Source organism: Hemiscyllium ocellatum, chromosome 6 (genome assembly GCF_020745735.1).
Source record: "Hemiscyllium ocellatum isolate sHemOce1 chromosome 6, sHemOce1.pat.X.cur, whole genome shotgun sequence".
Classification (NCBI taxonomy): Eukaryota; Metazoa; Chordata; class Chondrichthyes; order Orectolobiformes; family Hemiscylliidae; genus Hemiscyllium; species Hemiscyllium ocellatum.
Window position 1 is genome coordinate 112,905,972 of NC_083406.1, and position 24,827 is coordinate 112,930,798.

Consider the following 24,827-nt stretch of genomic DNA (forward strand, 5'->3'; position numbering starts at 1 on the left):
AAGGAACAGGAAATTCGACGTTTCGGGCATAAGCCCTTCATCAGGAATGAGGAAATGACACACTTTCCTCATTCCTGATGAAGGGCTTATGCCCGAAATGTTGAATTTCCTGTTCCTTGGATGCTGCCTGACCTGCTGCGCTGTTCCAGCAACACATTTTCAGCTCTGATCTCCAGCATCTGCAGACCTCACTTTCTCCTCGAACATGAATAGAAGCCTTTGTTCAGATTACTGACTTGTAATGAGTCCCTGCTTGTCATTACTCTTATAATTGTAGCTTTAACTGTCTATGAGCAGCAATTATGTTTGCTGTAACCACCTTATTTCAGTAAGTCCGGCATTATCTTTTTCTCTTTCAGAAAATTTGAATTAAGCTACTTCAGTCAACAAGGGGGACAGACGTTAAAAAGATGAGCCTGTATCTAAATCTTAGGTAAGTTTAAGTTGGGCTGAATAGATTTTGAATGAAAGACTAACCTGGAGGTGACAGCATGAGCAATATTTCCAAATTGTGGAAGTATTTCATGCTCTTGGCAATACCTATATCTTTTCGCATGTCCAACTTCTCTACATAGATAGTGAGGATTGACAGAACCTCTGCATAGACCAGTCAGTTTAATTTCAGTGGTGGGAAAGTTTCTGGGGATGATTATTTGGGATAGAATTAGTATTCCATAGAAAAAATGGTGGGTGGATTCAGGAGAGTCAGCGCAGATTTCTAAAGGGAAATTCATGTTTAAGTAACTTGCAGGAGTTTTTTGAAGAGGTAACAGAAAGGCTCTGTGGGGTTAACACTGTTGGAGTGGCGCATGTACTTTCAGAAGGTGTTTGATAGGGTGCTACATGGCAGACCTGTGAAGGAAGTTAAAAGTCATTGTACAAAACAGACAGTAGCAGTATGGATATAAAATTAGAAGAAGGTGAGGATGGCAGCATCTGAGGAGCAGGAGAGTCGATGGTTAATGCATGTGACATTCCTGATGTAGGGTTTATGTCAAAACATTGATCCTCCTGCTTCTCAAATGTTGCCTGACCCGCTGTGGATATAAAATCAACTGAGTAGGAAACGTGGACTAATGGTCACTGGATCTTTTGTTGGGTTGGAGGAAGGGTTGTGATGGAGTTCCCCGGGATCTTTGCTTTCCTTGTTGTATGCTAATGATTTGGATCTTGGTGTGTCGGGGGTAATTTCAAAGTTTGCAGATAACTCAAAGAATTGTAAACTCTGAGGAGTACAGTTGGAACTCCAGACAACACAGACAAGTTGGTGGAGTAGGCAAGGTCGGTAGCAGATGAAGTTACAATGCAGAGAAATGTGAGGTGATGCATGATGTTACCAAGAGCATTGAAAATCAATATAATTATAAGGCGTATCATTCTAAATGGGTGCAGGGCAGAGGGACCTGGGTGTATAGGTGCAAAGATCATTGAAAATAGCAGGGCCAGTAGAGCAATAAATAAAACTTACAGTACTCTTTATCAATATGAGCATAGATTACAAGATCAAGAAGGCCATAATGAACTTGTATTAGATACTTGCTGAGCCGATAAAATATGGACCTTTAAAAAGCACAGCAGGTCAAGCATGTCTGCTGTGCTTTTTCCAGCTCCATGTTTAATTGAGCTTTTCAGCTTCTGCAATCCTCACTATTTCTAAGATACTTGCTGGACCTTAGCGGGAATATTCTATTTGGGTTGTGGGCACCCACTTTATAGAAAGGATGTGAACTGAAGAAAGTGCAGAAGTGATCGGTTCCAGGCAGGAAGGACTTCACTTATGAGGATAGATCGAAAATGTTGGAATTGTGGAAGGAGATGTGATGGAGGTTCTCAAAATCATGTGGGCTGTATAGAATAGATTGGGTGAAACTTTCCAAATCATAAAAGTAACAAGAACAAGAAAGCACAGATTTAAAGTTATGTGCAAAAGGAACAAAGATGAAGTGAGGAAAAACTTTTTCACTGTCAATAGTTAGGTTATAGTGTGGAATGCCTGGAAGTGTAATGGAGGCAGGTTCAACTGAGACATTAAAGAGGACTCTGGATAATTATTTAGATAGACATGGTGTGCGATGTTATGGGGAGAGATAGGAAGTTGGTTAAATAATGATGCACAATGGGCCAAATGGCCTCCTCCTGCGACTCTATTGTCAGGCTCAGGAGTGGGATGCAAGTATTGACAGTACAGTCCTGAAATACCCTGAAACTCAGAGGCTGAGTTGCTGTGATCTTTCCTGTGTGTAGTCCTGATGGTGAAAGCGAACTGTTGGGATCATGCCATTGGGGAATTTCCCTTGACATGATCTTGGGAATTGCATTCAGCTTTTATCACAAAGTTATGGTATCGTGAAACGTGTCATTGCTAAATTGATGCTTTTTGATGCAGGCTTTGCTGGTGGTGAAATGTCTGACTGCTCTTTGTGTGCTTGGCTTTATTTCACTTTTTTTTCTCTTCTTTTGGTGCAGGTTTGTAGTGGCCACTATATTGCTCTACGGCTCTACAATGCTGACTTACGTAACATGTACGGAGACAAGCCTCCAACCTAACATTGTACTAATTATGGCCGATGACCTTGGCATTGGGGACATTGGCTGCTATGGAAATAATACTATGAGGTATTCTTATTACTTTATTCAAATTTGGAAATTAGGTATCTTTGGTTTGGTCCAATTACCAGTCAGTGAAGACCCCAACTTAACAAACAAAAAGGATGCTCTCAAAATGTTGTCGAAATTTGTACAGCATTAGTGTGATGTTGGGAACTATACAGCTTGATTTTCATTCAGCGTTGCTTGTTTATGTATAAGGGATGTATCTCACATCCTCAATGTGCTATAGACTGGGGTACTGTTCACAGGGAAAAGGCAGCAGATTCATTCACAAAGTCCAGGGGATTGAGAGTAAATTTGTAGACAGAGCCAAAGCTTCAGGTCTCCATCATTAAAATCAGAGAATCCCTACAGTGTGGAAATGGGCCATTTGGCCTATTGGTCTGGACCGACCCTCCGAAGAGCATCCCACCCAGACCAAACCTCTCAACCTATCCCTGTAACCCTGCATTTCCCCTGGCTAATCCACTTGAGCATCCCTGGACACTATGGGGTGATTTTCATGGCCCCTCCACCTAGCCTGTACATCATTGGTCTGTGTGAAGAAACCAGAGCACCTGGAGGAAACCTGTGCAGATACAGAGAGAATGTACAAACTGCACGAGCTAAGCAAGAGGAAGTGGCAACCCTTCTGTTTTCAAGGTGTCATTTTTCTTGGTTTGTTTTATATATATGTGGAGCTGTGTTCAACAACGCGGCTGATTTCACTGGATCATCGAAGTCAGTTCACAGCTACCCTTTCTTCTGGCCCTTAATTTTGACTTTCAGCCATTTTGCTTTGCGGAGGAAGGAGGGTGGCCCCAGAGAAACAATTTAAATAAAATACAAGTAATGGCCTTTAAGCAGAAAACAAGTTGATATATTTGACAGGTACCAGGTCAGGAATGAGTGCACGACTATGATAAATTTTCTTTTTGACAGAACTCCCAATATTGATAACCTGGCAAAGGATGGTGTGATGCTGACCCATCACATAGCTGCAGCTCCGTTGTGTACACCGAGTAGGGCAGCCTTTATGACAGGCAGGTACCCTATTCGATCAGGTAAGGGAACACTTACACCAGTAGAGCTACTTATGATGATTTCAGCTGATGGTGATTCTGGGGTTTGGCTAGCTCAGTTGACTGGGTGGCTGGTTCTCAGTGCAAAGAGATGGCAACAGTATGGGATCATTTCCTGCACTGGCTGAGGTTACTGCCTTCAGAGTCTCACCCCTTGCCTAAGGTGAGGTGATCCTCAGGTTAAACTCACCACCAAGATCTCTCTCTAATGAGTGAGTAGCCTGGGACTATGAAAACTTTACCTTGACCAAATTCTGGACAAGTTAGAATCTCGGATGAAACCATTGAAAATATTCAATGAGGCCACCAATGCACCTTTAGCAAAAGAGCATAAGTTTATTACACAACAGGAAAAACAATATATAAATTACAACAAACTTGAAAGTTATTATCATTAAAAGCTAGTAGGATCCTAAACAATAACATAGATAAAAGAGGTATGGTTAGTAAGTTTGCAGATGGCACCAAAATAGTTGGCGTAGTGGACAGTGAAGAAGGTAGGAAAAAGTGAGGTCTGCAGATGCTGGAGATCAGAGCTGAAAATGTGTTGCTGGAAAAGTGCAGCAGGTCAGGCAGCATCCAAGGAACAGGAAATTCGACATTTCGGGCATAAGCCCTTCATCAGGAATGAAATAAATGACTTTCAAAGGATGCTACGCTGTGAGCAGCATTCGAACCTGCGCAGGAAGACCCCATTGGATTTCAAATCCAACGCCTTAACCTCTCGGCCAAAGGTAATCTTAGTGTAAAAAACGACTTTGATTAGATGGGCCAATGGGCCAATAAGTGGCAGATGGAGGTTAATTAAGCTAACATGAGGTGCTTCATTTTCATATGGAAAACCAGGGCAGGACTTGTACGGTTAATGGTTGGTACTGGGGCGTGTTGCTGAACAAAGAGACCTGGGGAACAGGTGCATTGATTTACAAGTGGAGTCACAGGTAGATATGATACTGAAGAAGGCATTTGGTATACTTGCCATTATTTGTCAGTACATTGAGTATATGAATGGGATTGTCATGTTGCGTCTGTACAGGACATAGGTGAGGCCACTTTTAGAATACTGTGTACAATTCTGGTTGTCCTTCTATGAGAAGGATGTTGTTAAACCTGAGAGGGTGCAGAAAAGGTTGACAAGGATGTTGCCGGGACTAGAGGGTTTGAGCTATAGGGAGAGGCTGAAAAGGCTGGGGATTTTTTTCCTGGAGTGTCGGAGGTGGAGGGGTGACCTTATAGAGGTTTATATGATCATGAGGGGCAGGGATAGTGTAAATAACCAAGGTATTTTTCCTATGGTGGGGGAGTCCAAAACTAAAGGACATAGATTTAGGATGACAGGGGAAAGATTTAAAAAGGACCTGGGAGGTAACTTTTTCACACAGAGGGTGGAGTGTGTATGGAATGAATTGCCAAAGGAAGTGGTGGAAGCTGGTACAATTACTGCATTTAAAAGGCATCTGGATGGGTATCTAAATAGTAAGGGGTTAGGAGGATATGGGCAAAATACTGGCAAATGGGACGAGGTCAGATTAAGATGTCTGATCAGTGTGGACAAGTTGTTTCTGTGCTCTATGACTCTGTTATCTTACATTCTTAATTTTTATGACAGAGTAAATAGTTAACTAGGTAAGGGGAAAATAACTATGATCTCATTAGAAAGAGAGAGACAACTGGTGATGATTTTAACCTGAAGGTCACTATGCCTCAGGCAAGGGGAGAAGTTGTGAAGGTGAAACCTTCACGGTAACATCAGTTGGTGCAGGAATTGAACCCATGCTGTTGCTGTTGGTGTTACTCTATTAGCTGTCCAATAAAATGATATTTCAATAAAAGTTACTGAAGCATTTTTATAAGGAACCCTATCATGATGATGTCAGATTCCAAGGCATTGAGCTCTGATTGGAGAAGATCTTATCAAAGATCAGCTATGCTTATGTATGTAGTTTATAATGAATTCTATAATGGTAATCGGTTGCACCAGCTTTGTGTTCAACCCTTATATGCCTCATGGTCTGAGAGGCTTCTAATGATATTCCTCTTTTAGCCCCTGTGAGACCTGTGATACTTTACCATGTTTCATTTTTAAAATCAAGGAGCGCAAAATATCTCGATCAACTGGCCCATTTATTTTGAAACTAGTAATAACGATTTTGAAGTAATTTAGTAGCTGTTCCCTGAAATTCTAACAATCTGCTCCAGAAAATTGCAATGAATTTTGAGCCAGTCCTATTGATCAATTCTGATATTTATGCTCCTCGTGAGACTGTACCGCATTTCAATTTCTCGTACCAGGATATTTTTCTGTTTATTTATCCTTCGTATATTTAACAAGCATTCTCTTAAATTGATCTACACACTTCATTTGGTAGGGAGTTACTTAATCACTATCAAAATAGTGAAGTTTCTCTTGAATTCTTTATCATATTTATTCTTTCTCTAATTTCATTTTTGGGATGTGGGCAACATTGGCTTGGCCAGCATTTAATTCCCAGCCCTAATTGGCCAGAGGACAGTTAAGAGTCAACCACATTGCTGTAGATCTGGAGTCACATGTAGGCCAGTTTCCTTCCCTAAAGGGCATTAGTGAACCAGATAGGTTTTTTCGACATTTGGCTTTGGATTCATTGTCATCATTAGACTCTTATTTCCAGACTTCTTTAATTGAATTCAAATTCTGCTGTCTGGCATGGTGGGATTTGAACCCGGGCCTGGAGATCATTAGCTGCGTTCCAGATTAACATGATGTGGAGGTGCCAGTGTTGGACTGTGTGGACAAAGTCAGAAGTCACATGACACCAGGTTGTAGTCCAACAGGTTTATTTGAAATCACAAGCTTTTGGAGAGCCGCTTCTTTATCAGGTGAAGTCAAATTGCAAACTTACAATCCAGCAACAATATCACTGAGCCAAAACACCCCCTTAAAGAAGTGACTTGCTTATGTTTATAGACCCTGGATTTGGGCTCTCCCAAAAGGGGAAATATCTTCTTTACATCCATCATATTAGATCCCTTCATATTCTCAAGATATCTACTCTGTCATACCTCAGCCTTTTTGTTTTGAGAGAAAAGACATAAATTCTGTTCAATCTAATTGTGTTCAGTTTTATTTTCATTTGTTAACAGAATTTTATCCTGTCAGGCAAATTGTAATTTTGTTGCTGTAAGCCGGTGTGTTAAGCCTGACTATCCCATAATGTAGCTCTAAACCCACGAGTCTTAAAAAAAAGAGTTGATGTCCCTGAATTCCTATTGAAAAAAGTATGATTTATGCAGTAATGCTGTGGTCGAGGAATCAGTGTAGATACCAGGAGAAATCCCACTGTCCTTCTTTGAATAAAATCAATTAAAGTATAGCACCCATTTTGCCTTTGGAGTTTAATATTACATTGATTTTGAGGCCACTGGGGGTCCCAGTCTAACCTTTGATCAAGTATGTTTTGGTTAATCTCTTACACAGACCACATGAGGATTCAGGTTTGCAAGTTAACCTTGCGTTTAATTAACCAACTTCAGCAAGAGAGTTGGACTGGCCGAGCAGAATACTGTCTCATACTCTGTCTGACTCAATCTCACACTGTCTGATTTCTGTTCCATACATTTAAAAAAAGGAACAACCTTTATACATCTACAAATGCAGACATTGGTTACATTTCACTCTTGTTCAGTCAACAGAGTGTTTCATAGAACATAGAACAGTACAGCACAGAACAGGCCCTTCAGCCCACGATGTTGTGCCAACCATTGATCCTCATGTAAGGTAAACCTAATGTACGAACCCTCAAATTTCTGTGACCATATGCTTTACCAGCAGTCTCTTAAATATCCCCAATGACCTCGCTTCCACAACTGCTGCTGGCAATGCGTTCCATGTTCTCACAACTCTCTGCGTAAAGAACCCACCTCTGACATCCCCTCTGTACTTTCCACCAAACAGCTTAAAATGATAACCCCTCATGTTAACAATTTCTGCCCTGGGAAAAAGTCTCTGGCTATCAACTCTATCTATGCCTCTCATTATCTTGTACACCTCAATTAGGTCCCCTCTCTTCCTTCTTTTTACCAATGAAAAAAGTCCAAGCTCAGTCAACCTCTCTTCGTATGATAAGCCCTCCATTTCAGGCAGCATCCTGGTAAACCTCCTCTGAACCCTCTCCAAAGCATCCACATCTTTCCTATAATAGGGAGACCAGAACTGGACACAGTATTCCAAGTGCGGTCTAACCAAAGTTTTATAGAGTAACAATAAGATCTCATGGCTCATTCTTTGGTCTTTCTCTTATCCTGTCTACAGAATTCTGTTTATACTCTCTAATCCGCTCTCAAGGCTAACACAGGTTCCTGTCCAGTCTTTTCTGCAGAGGTATACCCTTAGAGTGTTTAAGGTTGATACCTGCTAACATGTGCCTTATAGTGGTAGTCTGTGAAATGTCATCTCGCTCTTGTGCTGTCCTTTTTAATAACATTTTTTAAACTCCCGCTACAAGATAATAATACAAGAAGCTATAACTGAATTTGTTTGTCTGAATTTTGATGTAAGGTATGGACAATGGTCACAGAGTGCGTGTCCTTCTGTTCACTGCCAGCTCTGGGGGTCTTCCTAAGAATGAGACAACCTTTGCAGCACTATTGCAAAAACAAGGATATGCCACTGGCATTGTAGGTATGTCCAAACGGAATGTTACGTGGTTTTGTTTGTACAATGGAACCTGAAATAATGTGAAGTGGCAGACCATCAAATAAAATGCAATAAGTTTTAAAGGAAAGGCAGTTTCCTGTGGCTACTTTGCCACAACCCGCGTGCACAGTGAAAGTAAAATTGTCCTGCTGAACTGGGTTTAGCCTTCACATTTGTCAACTGCTTGATGTGCCTCAGATATTTTACAGTTAAACGACAGGGAGAGCTGGGGAAAGGGTTTTATTTCGTGCAAAATGTACTTATTACCCAAATACTTGTATTTGTTGGCTTTTGGTAGAAAACAGTTTCCACATTTTATCTCAGTACCTGTCTAAGGATGGGGCTGATGGCTGTCATTCCCCATGTATTTAATTGAAAGTTGGTTTTTCAAAACAGTAAGAGCTAATGAGATACCAAAGTGGGGGAATTGTGCCATCATTTTGCGCTGTTGGGAAGTGTGTGAGAAGAGATCTAAGTTGCCACACTTACAGAAGAGGCAATGAATGTAGCCATAATGGCTTCAGTCACCAGGCAGGAGGGCTGAAATTATCCTGTCCTCAATTGGATGGGAATGAAAGGCATGCGGTAAATATATGGACACTGAGTTATGCATCCAGAAATCTTGCCTCCATTTCTGTCGTGTACCATTGCCCCAAGGATGGGTGAGGAAGGGAACCTCAAACAGTCTACCCCTGTTAATAAGAGCATAAGAAATTGGAGCAAGGTAAAAACAATGACTGTGGATGCTGGAAACCAAATTCTGGATCAGTGGTGCTGGAAGAGCATAGCAGTTCAGGCAGCATCCAACGAGCAGCGAAATCGACGTTTCGGGCAAAAGCCCTTCATCAGGAATAAGGGCAGAGAGACTGAAGCGTGGAGAGATAAGCTAGAGGAGGGTGGGGGTGGGGAGAGAGTAGCATAGAGTACAATGGGTGAGTGGGGGAGAAGATGAAGGTGATAGGTCAGGGAGGAAAGGGTGGAGTGGATAGGTGGAAAAGGAGCTAGGCAGGTCGGACAAGTCCGGACGAGTCATGATGACAGTGCTGAGCTGGAAGTTTGAAAATAGGATGAGGTGGGGGGAAGGGGAAATGAGGAAACTGTTGAAGTCCACATTGATGCCCTGGGGTTGAAGTGTTCCGAGGCGGAAGATGAGGCATTCTTCCTCCAGGCATCTGGTGGTGAGGGAGCGGCGGTGAAGGAGGCTCAGGACCTCAATGTCCTCGGCAGAGTGGGAGGGGGAGTTGAAATGTTGGGCCACGGGGCGGTGTGGTTAATTGGTGCGGGTGTCTCGGAGATGTTCCCTAAAGCGCTCTGCTAAGAAATTGGAGCAGCCCATCGTGCCTGCTCCAAAATTCAATTAGATCATGGCTGATCTTTCCATGGACTCAGCTCCACTTACCCACCCACTCACCTTTACCTCATTTCTTTTTTATTCAAAAATCTGTCTATCTTTGCCTTAAAATGAGGTAACCCTAACTGCTTCACTGGGCAGGTAATTCCACAGATTCACAATCCCTTGGATGGAGAAGTTCCTCCTCAATAAACTCATTTGCATTGTTGAAGGCTGAGTGAACTCCCATCTGTGGGAGGCCTCAGAATCTCTCAGAGTTTTACACCAACTTCATGTGTCAGTTGAGATGATCCACATTAATGCTGTGAACAGAAGGTTTCATCACCCATTTTTGAATCTATATTCAAAATTTTCACTTGATATTGTAGAACATGTTGGGGTGAATAGCATTAGGTGTGCTGAGGAGAGCAGTGATCAAGGGTGAGGTGGAGAGGGAAGAGCATGTGTAAGGTTTGGTTGGTGTAAAAAGTTGTCATTAGATACATTCGTAGAACATAGAACAATACATTCCAGAACAGGCCCTTCGGCCCTCGATGTTGCACTGACTTGTGAACTAATCTAAGCCCATCCCCCTGCACTATCCCATCATCTCCATATGCTTATCCAAGGACTGTTTAAATGCCCCTAACGTGGCCCCTACATTGGCAGGCAGGGCATTCCACACCCTAATCACTCTCCGTGTGAAAAATCTGCCTCTGACATCTGTCTTAAATCTATCACCCCTCAATTTGCAGCTATACCCCATCGTACAAGCAGATGTCATCATCCTAGGAAAAATACTCTTACTATCCACCCTATCTAATCCTCGAATTCAGATGTTAAAGCACTTTTAAATATAATGAAATATGTCTTTGAGACCTTCCCCTGACATTTGCCCATAGTTCCATCAGAGAATCCTGCTCAATGTAGCGGGGCACGATGGGCTGAATGGCTGTAATATCTCACTGATTCTGTCAATTGGGGGCTGGAATGGAGGCAGACCATTAAACCTGCCTCTGGTGTTTCCCAGTGTGAGTCCGAAGAGCAGAACAGCAAACCTGCCTCTAGGCCCAATATGGCTTCAACCCCAGGAAGATTCTGCTGCCCGGCAGCTGGGGATGGAGACAGCATGGCGGGATAGGTGTGATCTCACCTCCATTGGAAAATTCCGGCCCAAGGTATTTGTTTCAACTGCACGCTGAGTATATAGTTTTAAGACCATGTGCCAACCCTCAATCTTTCTGTTCCCCACTGTGGTACCTAAGAGTTTGAAGTATATAGAGGGTATCATTAAAATGTTTTGCCTTAAACAATGATTTGAATTCGGTGTGCTATCTTTTTACAGGAAAGTGGCATCTTGGCGTAAATTGTGAATCCCGTGGTGATCACTGTCATCATCCACTTAACCATGGGTTTGATTTCTTCTATGGAATACCTTTCACAAATTTCCATGATTGTAAGCCAGGAGAACGAAGTGCCATTTTAGCAGACTATCAAGATAAATTATGCCTGGTCAGTCAGACACTGCTAGTGGGACTTTTGATGCTGCTTGTTTTGAAATGGACTGGCTTTACCAGTACTGACTGGAGGACCATTGTGTGGCTCATGGCTTTCTGCTTCCTGTTCTTCGGAGCTTGGTATTGTGTTTTTGGTTTCGTGAGGCTTTGGAACTGTCTGGTCATGAGGAACCATGAGATTGTTCAGCAGCCATCAAATGGAGAAACCCTGCCAACTAGAATGATAGAGGAAGCTCTTGCATTTATTGAAAGGTAAGAAATATTGCACCAATACCACTGCAGTGCGATGGGACATATGTAGGAAGGTTGGATCAAATGTGCTCCATTCTGATCTTCAACCAGGCAGGGCAGTTGTACACATGAAAGCAGAAATTGCTGGAGAAACTCAACAGGTCTGGGCAGCACCGGTGGAGAGAAAGTGGAGTGAAGATTTAAAGTCCAAGGATCTTCCTTTGGAGTGAAGGCAGTCAAGAAAAGATGGTACTTATGCTAGTGGCTGGGAGTTAAAGGGAGTGTGCTGATAGATAGAGAGAGAGAGAGCAAAAAATATTTAGGCAGACAAAGGGGTTGAGATAATGAACCAAGGAAGAAAAGAACCTAGATGAGATTTGCGCTGGTACGGTAGATCAGAGGTTAGCACTGCCAGGAACTCTGTGTTTGCTTCCAGTCTCGGGTGACTGTCTGTGTGGAGTTTGCACATTCTCTCACCATCTATGTAGGTTTCCTCCCACAGTCCAAAGACGTGCAGGTCAGCTGGATTGGCCATTCTGAATTATCTGTAGTGTTCAGGGATGGGTAGGCTCAGTGGGTTAGCCATGGGAAATGCGGGGTTACAGGGATAGGGTACAGGGGTGGGTTTGGGTGGGATGCTCTTTGGATTATCAGTGAGGACTCGATGGGTCTGCTCCCACGTTACAGGCATTCTATGAAGTGATGATGAGGGCTATGAGTGGATTGGCTGTGCTGGAAGCAACCCATGTTATAATAAGATCTGGGGTATGGGAGTAAAGGAAATGGAAGGAGGTTTTCACAATCTAAAACTAATAAACTCGACATTGAGTCCTGAAGGCAGAATATGAGGTGTTACTCTTCCAGCTTGCATTGAGTCTCACTGGAGCACTGCAGCAGATATTTTACATATCTTGACCAGAAGAATGAGGAGTAATCCACACACACACGACTGCTTAGAAAATAAGTCTAAATGGATTAGAACAACATAGCAACCTGGAGTTGTAGACTCAAATGTAGCAAATGCAAGCACCTATTTTGTTGAGTTGGAACAGATATACGTTCCTTCAGTCTGTAAGGAATGGGGCCCTATGTGTTGATATAGGTAGCTTCCTGTACACACAAGTGTTCCTCATTGCAAGTCCGACTGACAATCCCAAATCGATTGTCAATATAATTCTCAGAATTAAGCCTGGAACTGGTGATGGAATCTTCTTATATTAACACACAGGATTTGTTCATTACAGACAGAAATAATGTAGACATGCACTGTCCCTGTTTCAACTTAACCAATTGGATGACAGCCATTCACTGGCTCATTTCTCAGGGCATTATCTAGAATGTAAATGAAGTTTGATAATTGACTGTTAACATGCATTTGCCATGGTAATGGTCTACCAATCAGCATCTACTTGCCAACCAATCAGATTTCTTCCTTCATACAGTTCAAAATGTTGATTTTTCCCTGAAATTATATTCTTGTAAATTGTCTGAATGCAAGATGAAAAGCATCACCAAAACCCATGTTCTGTGCTACTAAATGATCATTAATTGATAGAAGCATGAATGCAGATTAATTGGACATTTATGGAAAGATGTTAATATGGTGCTAATGTCACTGCATCTATAATTCAGGCTAATGTTTTGGGGATAAACCTCACTATGGAAGATGGTCAAATTTAGATTCAATTAAAGTCTGTGACAAAAAGCTAGCCTAATGGTGACCATGCAACACTGTCACTTGTTCTAAGTACCCATATGGTTCACAAATGTCATTTTTGGAAGAAAATCTACCATCCTTACCTCGTTGAACCTTCATGAGACTTCGGATCTACAGCAACATGGGTAACACTTAACTGTCATCTAGGCAGTTAGGGACACAAAAATATGAACAAAAAACTTAGTGCTTTAACCTGTGTCCCCATTCATTAAGATCTTGGCTGAACTGATTTTTAACCTCAACTCTAAACTCCATCATATTTGTGATAATCCTCCAGCCCCTCACTAATCAAGAATCTATCTACCTCTTCCTGAATAATATTTAAATCTTTCAGTATCGCCTGCCTTTTCTTCACCTCTGTCTTAAATGGACATCCCTTACTTTTAAACTCTCTAGTTCTAGATTCTCGCTCAAGAGAAAAAGTCCTTTCAATATTCACTCAGTCAAATCCCCTCAGGATTTTTGATGTTTCAGTGAAGTCACCTCCTACTCTTCTGAACTGCACAGGATACAAATCTAGCCTTTCCTCACTAAGCAATCTGTTAGTTTCTAGTTGGACAATAAATACTGTCCGAGCCAACAACACTTATATCCTGAGAACGAATTAAGACTAAAGGCAGAACGGGAACAATATCCTGGGGTTCCTTTACAGGGGGAATGAACTAAATAAGGGCCTTCTACCATTCTGATACATTTGATGAGGTAGATGTAGATAATACTTTTCTGCTTGGTGGGGAGACCAAACCTCTGTGTTCTTTATCTTATGTTGCCAGTTATTCATTCAGTCATAACTGATTTTTTAAAAAAAACTGTGCATAAGGCATCAAAGGTAGTCTCAAGTCTATCTTGGTCACAACAAGGATCTGCTGCTGTTACTCTGATACATGCAATAGCAAGCCAGACAGAACTATTAATCATAAATCGAAGATAGTCACTAACATTTCTAATACAGGATTCATTCTCTTTGTCCAGAGAATGGTAACAGTTATGGAAAATAACCAAGATGCATTTGTTATGATTGAGGCAAGAGGAGTGTCCCATATATCTGTTTCATCCCACTATTCCAGTAATCGCTATACCAATTTAAATGTTCTGTCCAGTTACCAATATGGTCAATTTAGATATTTATCACTATTAGTTTTAAAATAAAATGACTCATCAACCAAATTTCTTTAAGAAAGAGCAAACTGATTGTTAATTGAGGCATTCAAGTGTGCTTTGGATAATAATTTGGATAAAGATAACATGCAAGGGCATGGGAAATAGTAGGAGGTTGGCAGACAGTAAGTAATGAGGCACATTTGAAGAGCAGGTGCAGACATAATGGGCCAAATGGCCTCCTTCTGTGCAGTAACACTTCTGTGTTTGATTTATTTTAAAAGTGAGTCTCATTTGGCAAAAATATAAACCTAATTAACACACCGTTGGAAATATGGAAGTTTCACTACCTATCCTTCTTAAAACCCTACCTTGAAAAAAAACACACACACACACACACATTGTGCCAGGAAAAGGGAAAAATGGATTTTATTCTGCAGAGACTTACTTTTGGGAAAATCAAATACTTTTGACTAATGATGGTTGTTTACTGAAGGTAGATAGGATAAGGTGTGGAATGATGAATGTTGAAATATTCACCACTAAACTTGAACAGTTGTTCCTATGATCTGTAAATGCAGCTCCTCTAGGAACCATAGTATTGAGCATTCTTGAAGTTGCTTTTCAATAACATCATCAGGTTTCACACTGGATTAATAGGGTCAGACAGCATGGAAAGATACCCTTTGGTCCAACCAGTCCATGCCGACCATAATCCTAAACTAAGCCAGTCCCACCTTGGCCCATGTCCCTCCACATGTTTCCTATTCATGTACTTATCCAAATGTTTTTAAACGTTGTCACTGTAGCCCCATCCACCACATCCCCTGGAAGTTCATTCCACACACGAAACACACTCCTGTGCAGAAATGTTTCCTCTCATGTCTTTTTAAAATCTTTCTCTTCTCACCTTAAAAATATACCCCCCTAGTGTTGGAATCTCCCACTCTATGGAAAAAAATACCTGTAATTCACCTTATCAATATGCCTCATTATTTTCCAACTCTCGGTATGGTCACCCCACAACCTCCTATGGTCCAGTTAAAAAAGACTCAACCAGTTCAAACTGAGATTTTTCCGGTAGCACAAGAGGTAAATTAGGAAGCTTCCCCACTTTGGCAGACTGGTCACCAACATTCCCCAGTCAACATCCAAAGCAGAAAATGGAACCTGACACTCATAACCCCAGGCAAATCAACTCCCCCAGTAAATCAGCAGTTAGCACAAAACATGTCTTGTTAGAAATAATGTTCCAATCACCTTTGAGGCCCAAATCCCATGAATAAATAAATAAGTTCTATTCGTACTACCCCATTCTAAAATATCACTTTTTAAAATATATTTGAAAGCAATCTCTTTATTTATAAGGGAGACCTAATGGAATATGATTAATCATTTTCTTTGACAATCAAAGCAATTTTTAAATTATTATCATCACTTAAAGGATCATGAATCTGTGGAATTCTGTACCACAGAAGGCTGTGGAGGCCAAGTCTCTATATTCTACTCAAGAAAGAGATAGGTAAATGTTAAATTTTAAAGGCATCAGGAGATATGGGGGAGGACGTGGAAGTATGGCATTGAGATAAAGGATCAGCCCTGATCATATTGAGTGGTGGAGCTGGCTCTAAGGGCTGAATGGTCTTTGCCTGCTCCTAATTTCTCGTAAGTTGTGTAGCCTGTGCTGCAGTTAACAGTCTCCAAATTGTACATTTTTAATCTAGTCTCCAGTTATTTAGTGTGGGGTTAGTTAGCTCATTTGGCTGGATCCTGGTTGGTATTGCACAGTGATGCCAAGAGTGATATTGGTTCAATTCCCCACACCAGCTGAGATGTGATGACTGTCAGGTGAAAGCACCACCAGTTATCTCTCTGCAGTGAGAGAGCAGCCTTTTGGTCCTCTGGGACCATGGCAGTTTTACCTAGTTATTTACCAACATAATGGGTACAGCTTGATATATTTTGTGAGGTAATTCTGTTTTATATGATGTCAAACCTAAAAGGTAGTTGGCTTTTAAGTGGCCTACCAAGCCAATTTATTTTAGGCATAAATGCCACTTTTGCCCTGAGAATAAATCTATTTTCAATATGACACTGCAGACTTTTTTTTACATTTTAAAATGACATGTGAGTGTCATTGGCTAGGCCAGAATTAAGTGCCCATCTCTAATTGCCTTCAGAAGGGGATAGTGAACGACATTCTTGAACTGTATAATCTTTACAAATAGTCCCATGGCGCTGTTAGGAGGGGAGCTCCAGGATTTTGACCCAGTGACTCTGAAGGAACAGTGATATGTATCCAAGTCAGGATGATGAATGGCTTGGAGGGGAACTTATGGGTGGTGGTGTTCCAATGTGTCTGCTGCCCTTGTATTCTAGATGGAAGTGTGCTGAGAGGATGTTGCTGTGGAAACCTTAAAATTGACATTGGGTTGTATTTTTAGGATTGTTTTATATTTAAAAAAACAAACTTTCATCCTGACAAAATTATATATTTTACATTTTAGAAACCAAAGGAAACCATTTCTCATCCTCGTGTCATTCCTACATGTCCACACTCCTTTCTTTACAACCAAGGCATTTATTGGAAAGAGTAAACATGGCGCTTATGGAGACAATGTGGAAGAGATGGATTGGTATGTTGGTAAGTTTTAAAGACCAATGAGAAGGCAAGGACCAAGAAAATACCATTTCCTGAGGCATCATTCATTATTGTCATAGAGTTATCAGGGTCCTTGGTATCATTTTGCTTCTTCTCTAACTTTCTTTGGTCCTTACCTCAACCATGTTTCAATGTTAGCTGCTCACACCTGATTTTTCCTCTTCCTCTTCTGTTTTCACTCTCAATCTCTTCTTCAGTGAGGAACATAGGAACAGGAGTAGGCCATTCAGTTTCCCCTCCTGCCCCCCCAACCCCCCACCCCCCCAGTCCATTCCACCATTCAATGCCTGACCTGTGGCCTAACTTCATGTATCTGCCTTTGACCCTTATCCCTTAATATCTTCGCTTAACAAAAACAATCCATCTCAGATTTTAAATTACCAACTGATTGAGCATTGCCATTTGTAGAAGAGAGTTCCAAAGATCTGCCACCTTTTGTGTGTATAAGTGCTTCCTAATGTCTCTCCTGAACTGTCTGGCCCTGATTCTCAGACTGTGCCCCTAGTTCCAGAATCCCCAACTAGTGGAAATAGTTTATCTCCCCTGTTTTTCCTACTAATATATTGAAAACTTCAATTACCTATTGCCAAGACAATGTTGCCAGTTGTCAGGTGAATTCAGTGGACTTGTGACACTGATGGGGGCAAAACTCACCAATCGCAATTGGATTCCTATTGTTTCTCTGTCCTCAGAAACTGCCAGTAAAGCTATGCATTTACAGACTGTCTGCTTTTTAAAATTAATCAACCTGTTCAGAGATGTTATTACACACATATAGAGCAGCTGAGACTTGAACCCTGTCTCCTACCTCAGAGATAGTGACACTACCAATGCAACCCAAGGATCCCCAGCTTTATAATATGTAAACATCCACTCAACTGCATGAGTCACAATCTCTATTTCACAGCTGACTTTTCATTTTTGAAAAAAGACAAAATGAATGGGTTTTTTTAATGGAGACAGCATCTGGAATTTTCCAGATGGAAGCCATGTTGAGGATTTCCCAATGTAGGAAACAAAGCATTGCCTGGGTGACTGCTTTGCAGAATATATATGTTCTGTCCACAAACAAGACCATGAGCTTCAAATTGCCAATTTAACACACCAGGCGAAGACTTGGGGAGTACAGTGAGATCTTTGTAGAGAGAGGAGGAGAACTTGCCCAAGGTAGGCATCCTTGGAAGAGGCTTCGCAGTCAGGTTGAAATCAAATAGGAGACAGTAAGGTCTGCAGATGCTGAGAACAGAGTCGAGAGTGGAAAAGCACAGCAGGTCAGGCGGTGTCCGAGGAGCAGGAGAATCGATGTTTTAGGCATAAGCCCTTCATCAGGAATATTATTACATATTCTGTATTACACACTACCCATTGTTAGCCACTTATTGTCCGCATTAGTAGCTATTCATTCTCCCAGGCTGATGGTTATCCACTTCTTTGTCCAACTGTTTGTTTCTCTGTTTGGGCTTATTGCGATATCATTTATTCCTTCCCCACACCCTATGTTATGCATAAAAAAAACCTTTTCCTAGCTACCATCAGTTCTGAGGAAGGGTCACTCGACCTGAACCATTAAATCTGATTTCTCTTCACAGAAGCTGCCAGACCTGCTGAGCTTTTCCAGCAATTTCTGTTTTTGCCCCGAAACTTCATATATGTTTGCTTTTCATCCTTCTTACATTCCAATTTTATATTCCAATGTGTACAGTCCCAATCTACTTAACCTCTCCACATAAGATAGCCCCTCCATACTTGTTCTCAGCCGAACTGAACTGCCTCCAATGCCAGGTTGTTTTTCTGTAGATATCTATGACTACTGGACAAATCAGATTCTAAAGTGTAACTTGGCTCATTAAATCCTACCATGTTTTAACCATGAAGGTCAATTACTAAACCCACTGAAATGAGGCTGCCAGTGTACATTGAACACAAAGAATAACACATTTATTATGAAAGGAGAACAAACAGTATCTAAATTGCACTGGAAAAAAAGGTTTGAAAGACTTGAACACAGAGAAAAGAAAATTCAAACTCAAACTATTCCTTTTATCCAGGCAATATCCTTTCAAACCCCCTGATCTCTGTGATGAACCACCATCATATCCACACTAAGGCATCTCTCTCAGGCTGGCACAATCAAAAGCCACTTCCCTTCTGGTGAATTTCTTTGCGTTCAATCAATAGTTTTCTTCAGCTGTCGTTTCTTCCTGAGACACCTAAACAATCTAACCTCACTGTCACTTAAACATCAGAGCAAACACATGGATTCTGTAAACTCTGTTTCTATTGGTGTTCTTGCCCGATTCTCTAATATAGAGCCTAGTGTTATGTTGAGGTTGTACAGGACAATGGTGAGGCCTCTTCTGGAATGCTGCATCCCGTTCAGGTCACCCTCTTTTAGGAAGGATATTATTAAGCTGGAGATGGTTCAGAAGACATTTACCAGGATGTTGCTGGGTATGGAGGGTGGATAGGCTGGGACTTTTTCAACAGAGTTTAGGAAGTTGAGGGTGAACTTATAAAGAGGCTTATAAAATAATGAGGGGAACAGATAAGGTGAATGGCAGGTATCGTTTCCCTGGATTGGAAGATTTCAAGACTGTTTTTAAGGTGGGAGGAGAAAGATTTTAGAAAGATGTTGGACACTTTTTTTCACAAAGAGTGGTTCACGTGTGAGTTGAACTTCCAGAGGAAGTTGTGGGTGCAGGTACCGTTACAATGCTTGCAAACCCTACTTTTGGATAAATAGATGATATATTGAAAAAGACCTGGATTGTTTGTTAAGTCTCTCATCTTTTAGAATGACCGTGTTGGTTTCAATTCTTTCATTTGTAAATCGCAAAACATTTTTTTTAACAAAAACTAAAACCAACGTGGTCATTCCAAAAGATGACAGACATAACAAACATTTCAGTCTTTTTCAACATATAATGTCAGTAACATCACACTGTAAACTTTGGCTATAAATTCTGTGCCTTAACAATCTTATTCTCCACAACCACCTGATGAAGGAGTAGCGCTCCGAAAGCTAGTGCTTCCTGTTGTGTGATTTTTAACTTTGTACACCCGAGTCCAAAACCGGCGTCTCCAAATTATTGAAACACGCAATCTTGTTCGGGGATTTAATGGGGTGGATGCAGAAAAGTTGTTTTCTGTTGTGGGATGAAGGGGATAATCTCAGGATAAAGAGTTGGACATTTAAAAAATACATTGCATTGTTAACCCCCAGCTCTTCAAGTCAATGATGAAAAATCTCGTTAAAATGCACGGGAGCAACATCCTTACAGACTCTTTGGCACCAAGTTATAACAGTACTCAAAAATAGCTCACACGTTTTCTCCCTTCTAGACAAATAAAATGTAAACTATTAGTTAAAGTTTAGAGATCTGATTGAATTTGATGTTCCTTTTGTTTTGATGCCAGGCCAGATTGTAAAGGCCATCGATAATGTCGGTCTAACAAATAAAACCTTGATACACTTCACCTCGGATCATGGAGGCAGTGTGGATTCTGTCGGATCAAATGGAGAGCATGATGGAGGCTGGAATGGAATATACAGAGGTAAATATATTTCAGAACCAAGAATTTAACAGTTTTTAAAATCAATAACTATTTTTGTAATTACTTCTCCCTGTAAGAGTTAGAGCATTGTTCAGAAAGCTACCATTATTTGTGAGTTTATTTGTCAGAGGGAAATGTCAGTGATATGCAGGCTGCATGGGGATAGCCTTGGAGGTTCTTAACATCAATCCTAGACACCTGGAAGTGTTACAGCGTCTGACCAAACATGGGCAAGGTGTCATCCTGCAGGTTTCTGCTTGTCACTGTCTGTCAGCTCATAAGTCAGTCCTTAGAACAAAGTGAACAAAGAACAGTACAGACAGAGAGAAAAAAACCAAAAGAACTGCGGATGCTGTAACTCTGAAACACAAACTGAAATTGTTGGAAAAGCTCAGCAGGTCTGGCGGCATATGTGGAGAGAAATCAAGAGTTAATGTTTCAGGTCTTTAGAACTGATAGTAGTTGGGAAAGGAATGTTTTTTATTATAGAAGATGGGGTGGGGGAAGGAAGGAGGAGTGGACAATAGATGGAGGTGGAGCCCAAAGAGATAGAAAAACAATTGGATAGACGAAAGACTGCTTAAGGATCAGTCTGGTGGAATGAATAATGGCATTGTAGTGACTGACAATGGACATCGCAGGGCAGTAGCCCATGTAATGAATAGGCCTGATGTGTCAGGGGTAGGGGAAATCATGGGAAAGGTGCTCAAACCCTAACATTGAACTGGACACTGAGTCCAGAAGGCTGCAGGGTTCCTGAGTGGAAAATGAGATGCATGCATCAACAGAACAGATGCAACGGAGAAATGTGACTTTCTCAGGACTGAAGTGAAATGTTTCTTTCACTCTGTACAGCTGCTGTGAGGCCGAAGTGTAAAACGATACGAGTGGAGTCACAGGTAGATAGGATAGTGAACAAGGTGTTTGATAAGCTTGTCATTATTGGTCAGTGCATTGAATATAGGAGTTGGGAGGTCATGTTGTGGCTGTACAGGACATTGGTTAGGCCACTTTTGGACTACTGTGTTCAGTTCTGATCTCCCTGTTGTAGGAAACATGTCGTCAAATTTGAAAGGGTTCAGAAAAGATTTACAAAGATGTTGCTGGGGTTTGAGGGTATGAACTTCAGGGAGAGGCTGAATAGGCTGGGGCAGTTTTCCCTGGAGCGTCGGAGGCTGAGGGGTGACCTTATAGAGGTTTAAAAAATGATGAGGGGCATAAAGAGGGTGAATAGCTAACGTTTTTTCCCCAGCGTAGAGGAATCCAAAACTAGAGGGCATAGGTTTAAGCTGAGAGGGGATATGGTTTAAAAAGGAATCCATGGGCACCATTTTCATGCAGAGGGTGGTGCATGTATGGAATAAGCTGTCAGAGCAAGTGATAGAGACTGGTACAATTACAACATTTAAAAGGCACCTGGATTGGTACATGAGTAGGAAGGGTTCGGAAGGATATAAATGAAATGCTGGCAAATGAAACTCGATTCGTTTAGGATATCTGGATGGCATGGACGAGTCAGACCGAAGGGTCTATTCCTGTGCTGTACAACCCCATGACTTTAGAAGAAAATAAGTTGCATGATTCAGATCAGTAAGAAGCAAATTAATACTTTCTTATCATGCTTGTTTCTGTTTCGTAGGTAAAAAAGGATTTGCTGGTTGGGAAGGAGGCATCCGTGTCCCTGGGATATTCAGATGGCCAGGGCTGTTGCCTTCCAACAAGAAAATCGATGAGCCTACCAGTCTTATGGACATTTACTCAACTGTTGTCAGCCTAGCTGGTGCCTCACTACTACAAGATAGGTAAAGACTGTTGATTGCATGGGACTGTTATTATAGCTGTATGTTCTACCTGTTGGAAAAACGTGTTTTCTTGTTCAGGGTCACACTTAACTTTTCAATTCGGAACTCCATTTGACATCATGAAAAGTTACTTTGTAGGTCAAGGGCTTAGGATGAGAGGGGAAAGATTTAAAAGGGACCTGAGGGGCAACATTTTCCTGCAGAGAGTGGTAAATGGAATGAGTTACCAGATGAAGTCGTAGAATCTGGTACAATTACAGCATTTCAAGGGCATCTGGATGGGTATATGAAAAGAAAGGGTTTAGAGGGATATGGGCCAAATGCTGGCAAATGGGACTAGATTAAATTAGGGTATTTGGTCAGCATGGACAAGTTGAGCTGAAGGATCTGTTTCTGTGCAGTACATCTCTCTGACTCTACCTCTATGATGGGTGCATCATGCAAACCTGTTACAGAGGATCCTCAATTATCCGAAGGACACGGGCGGGGAGTATTTTGTCCGGTTAATCGAATCCCGGATAATTGAATGCTGGATAACATAGTTTAGCCAAGCATCGGGACCATGTGATCTTGCTGGTTCATCGGTATTGGGATAATCAAATGCCGGATAATCGAGGTTCCTCTGTGTACTGTAACTACACTGGCATCGTTCTTGGTACTGTTGAATTTTGAGTTTTGCTACTGCTCAGCCTGCACTGCAGAGAGCTCCAAGTGCCTCAGCAGAAATATTTAAAAGAAATTAATGCAGAAGATGTGGGTGTCGCTGGTGAGGAGTTATTGCTCATCCCTAATTACCCAGACTTGTGGCAGCACATGTTAGCCAAACTGGGTAAGGATAGCAACCACCTTTCCCAGAGGACATTCGTAAACCAGGTGGGTTTTTCTGACAACTGACAATGGTTTCATGGTCACCTTTATACCCTTAGTTCCAGATTTTTTAAAAACTGAATTCAAATTCTACTGTCTGCTACAGCAGGATTTGAACCCAGATCCACCGAACATGACTCAGGTCACTGGATTAATAGTCTGGCAATAATACCACTCTGCCATTGCCTCCCTAGAGAAGGGTTGTACTTGCCTTCCTACAGGCTAACATGGCAAAATTAGCATTGGTGCTTTGCAACGGAGCCCTTGACGTGCAGTCAAGTTTTAACATTGGAATGGAGGAAGTAGGACAAGAGAAGGCCATTTGGCTCTTTAAGTCTGTTCTGGCATTCAACCGGGTAAAAACAATGACTGCAGATGCTGGGAACCAGATTTTGGATTAGTGGTGCTGGAAGAGCACAGCAGTTCAGGCAGCATCCGCGGAGCAGTAAAATTGACGTTTCGGGCAAAAGCCCTTCATCAGGAATAAAGGCAGTGAGCCTGAAGGGTGGAGAGATAAGCTAGAGGAGGGTGGGGGTGAGGAGAACGTAGCATGGAGTACAATAGGTGAGTGGGGGAGGGGATGAAGGTGATAGGTCAAGGAGGAGGGTGGAGTGGATAGGTGGAAAAGAAGACAGGAAGGTAGGACAAGTCATGGGGACAGTGCTGAGCTGGAAGTTTGGAACTAGGGTGAGGTGGGGGAAGGGGAAATGAGGAAACTGTTGAAGTCCACATTGATGCCCTGGGGTTGAAGTGTTCCGAGGTGGAAGATGAGGCATTCTTCCTCCAGGCGTCTGGTGTTGAGGGAGCGGCGGTGAAGGAGGCCCAGGACCTCCATGTCCTCCACAGAGTGGGAGGGGGAGTTGAAATGTTGGACCACAGGATGGTGTGGTTGATTGGTGCGGGTGTCCCGGAGATGTTCCCTAAAGTGCTCTGCTAGGAGGCATCCAGACTCCCCAATGTAGAGGAGACCGCATCGGGAGCAACGGATACAAGAAATGATATTAGTGGATGTGCAGGTAAAACTTTGATGGATGTGGAAGGCTACTTTTGGGCCTTGGATGGAGGTGAGGGAGGAGGTGTGGGCGCAGGTTTTGCAATTCCTGCAGTGGCAGGGGAGGGTGTGTTGTGGGGGGGGGGTGGGGGGGGGGGGCGCGTGGACCTGACCAGGTAGCCACGGAGGGAACGGTCTTTGTGGAAGGCGGAAAGGCGTGGGGAGGGAAATATATTCCTGGTGGTGGGGTCTGTTTGGAGGTGGCAGAAATGTCAGCGGATGATTTGGTGTATGCGAAGGTTGATAGGGTGGAGGGTGAACACCAGGGGCGTTCTGTCCTTGTTACGGTTAGAGGGGTGGGGTCTGAGGGTGGAGGAGCGGGATGTGGACGAGATGTGTTGGACATCTTTAACCACGTGGGAAGGGAAACTGCGGTCTCTAAAGAAGGAGGCCATCTGGTGTGTTCTGTGGGAGCAGATACGGCGGAGGAATTGGGAATACGGGATGGCATTTTTGCAGGAGGTAGGATGGGAAGACGTGTAATCCAGGTAGCAGTGAGAGTCGATGGGTTTGTAAAAAGATGTCAGTGTCAAGTCGGTCGTCATTAATGGGAGATGGAGAGGTCCAGGAAGGGGAGGGAGGTGTCAGAGATGGTCCAAGTAAATTTAAGGGTGGAATGTGTTGGTGAAGTTGTTAAATTTCTCAATTTCC

The 24,827-nt window shown here is 42.2% G+C and overlaps 1 protein-coding gene across 2 annotated transcripts in view; it reads left to right on the plus strand.

Moving 5' to 3' along the window:
- Nucleotides 1-24,827, plus strand: part of LOC132816883 (arylsulfatase H-like) — a 40,353-nt gene that overhangs the window by 9,796 nt on the left and 5,730 nt on the right. Inside the window, exons 2-9 of one of the 2 annotated variants that reach the window (XM_060826881.1) lie at nucleotides 360-433; nucleotides 2,467-2,616; nucleotides 3,532-3,653; nucleotides 8,209-8,331; nucleotides 11,022-11,445; nucleotides 16,747-16,883; nucleotides 20,319-20,456; nucleotides 22,096-22,258. In XM_060826881.1, the coding sequence (XP_060682864.1) occupies nucleotides 411-433; nucleotides 2,467-2,616; nucleotides 3,532-3,653; nucleotides 8,209-8,331; nucleotides 11,022-11,445; nucleotides 16,747-16,883; nucleotides 20,319-20,456; nucleotides 22,096-22,258 (1,280 nt within the window). In that variant the 5' untranslated portion in view covers nucleotides 360-410. Of the gene's footprint in view, nucleotides 1-359; nucleotides 434-2,466; nucleotides 2,617-3,531; nucleotides 3,654-8,208; nucleotides 8,332-11,021; nucleotides 11,446-16,746; nucleotides 16,884-20,318; nucleotides 20,457-22,095; nucleotides 22,259-24,827 lie in introns of those variants that run through there. The other variant, XM_060826882.1, reaches the window with a different exon arrangement.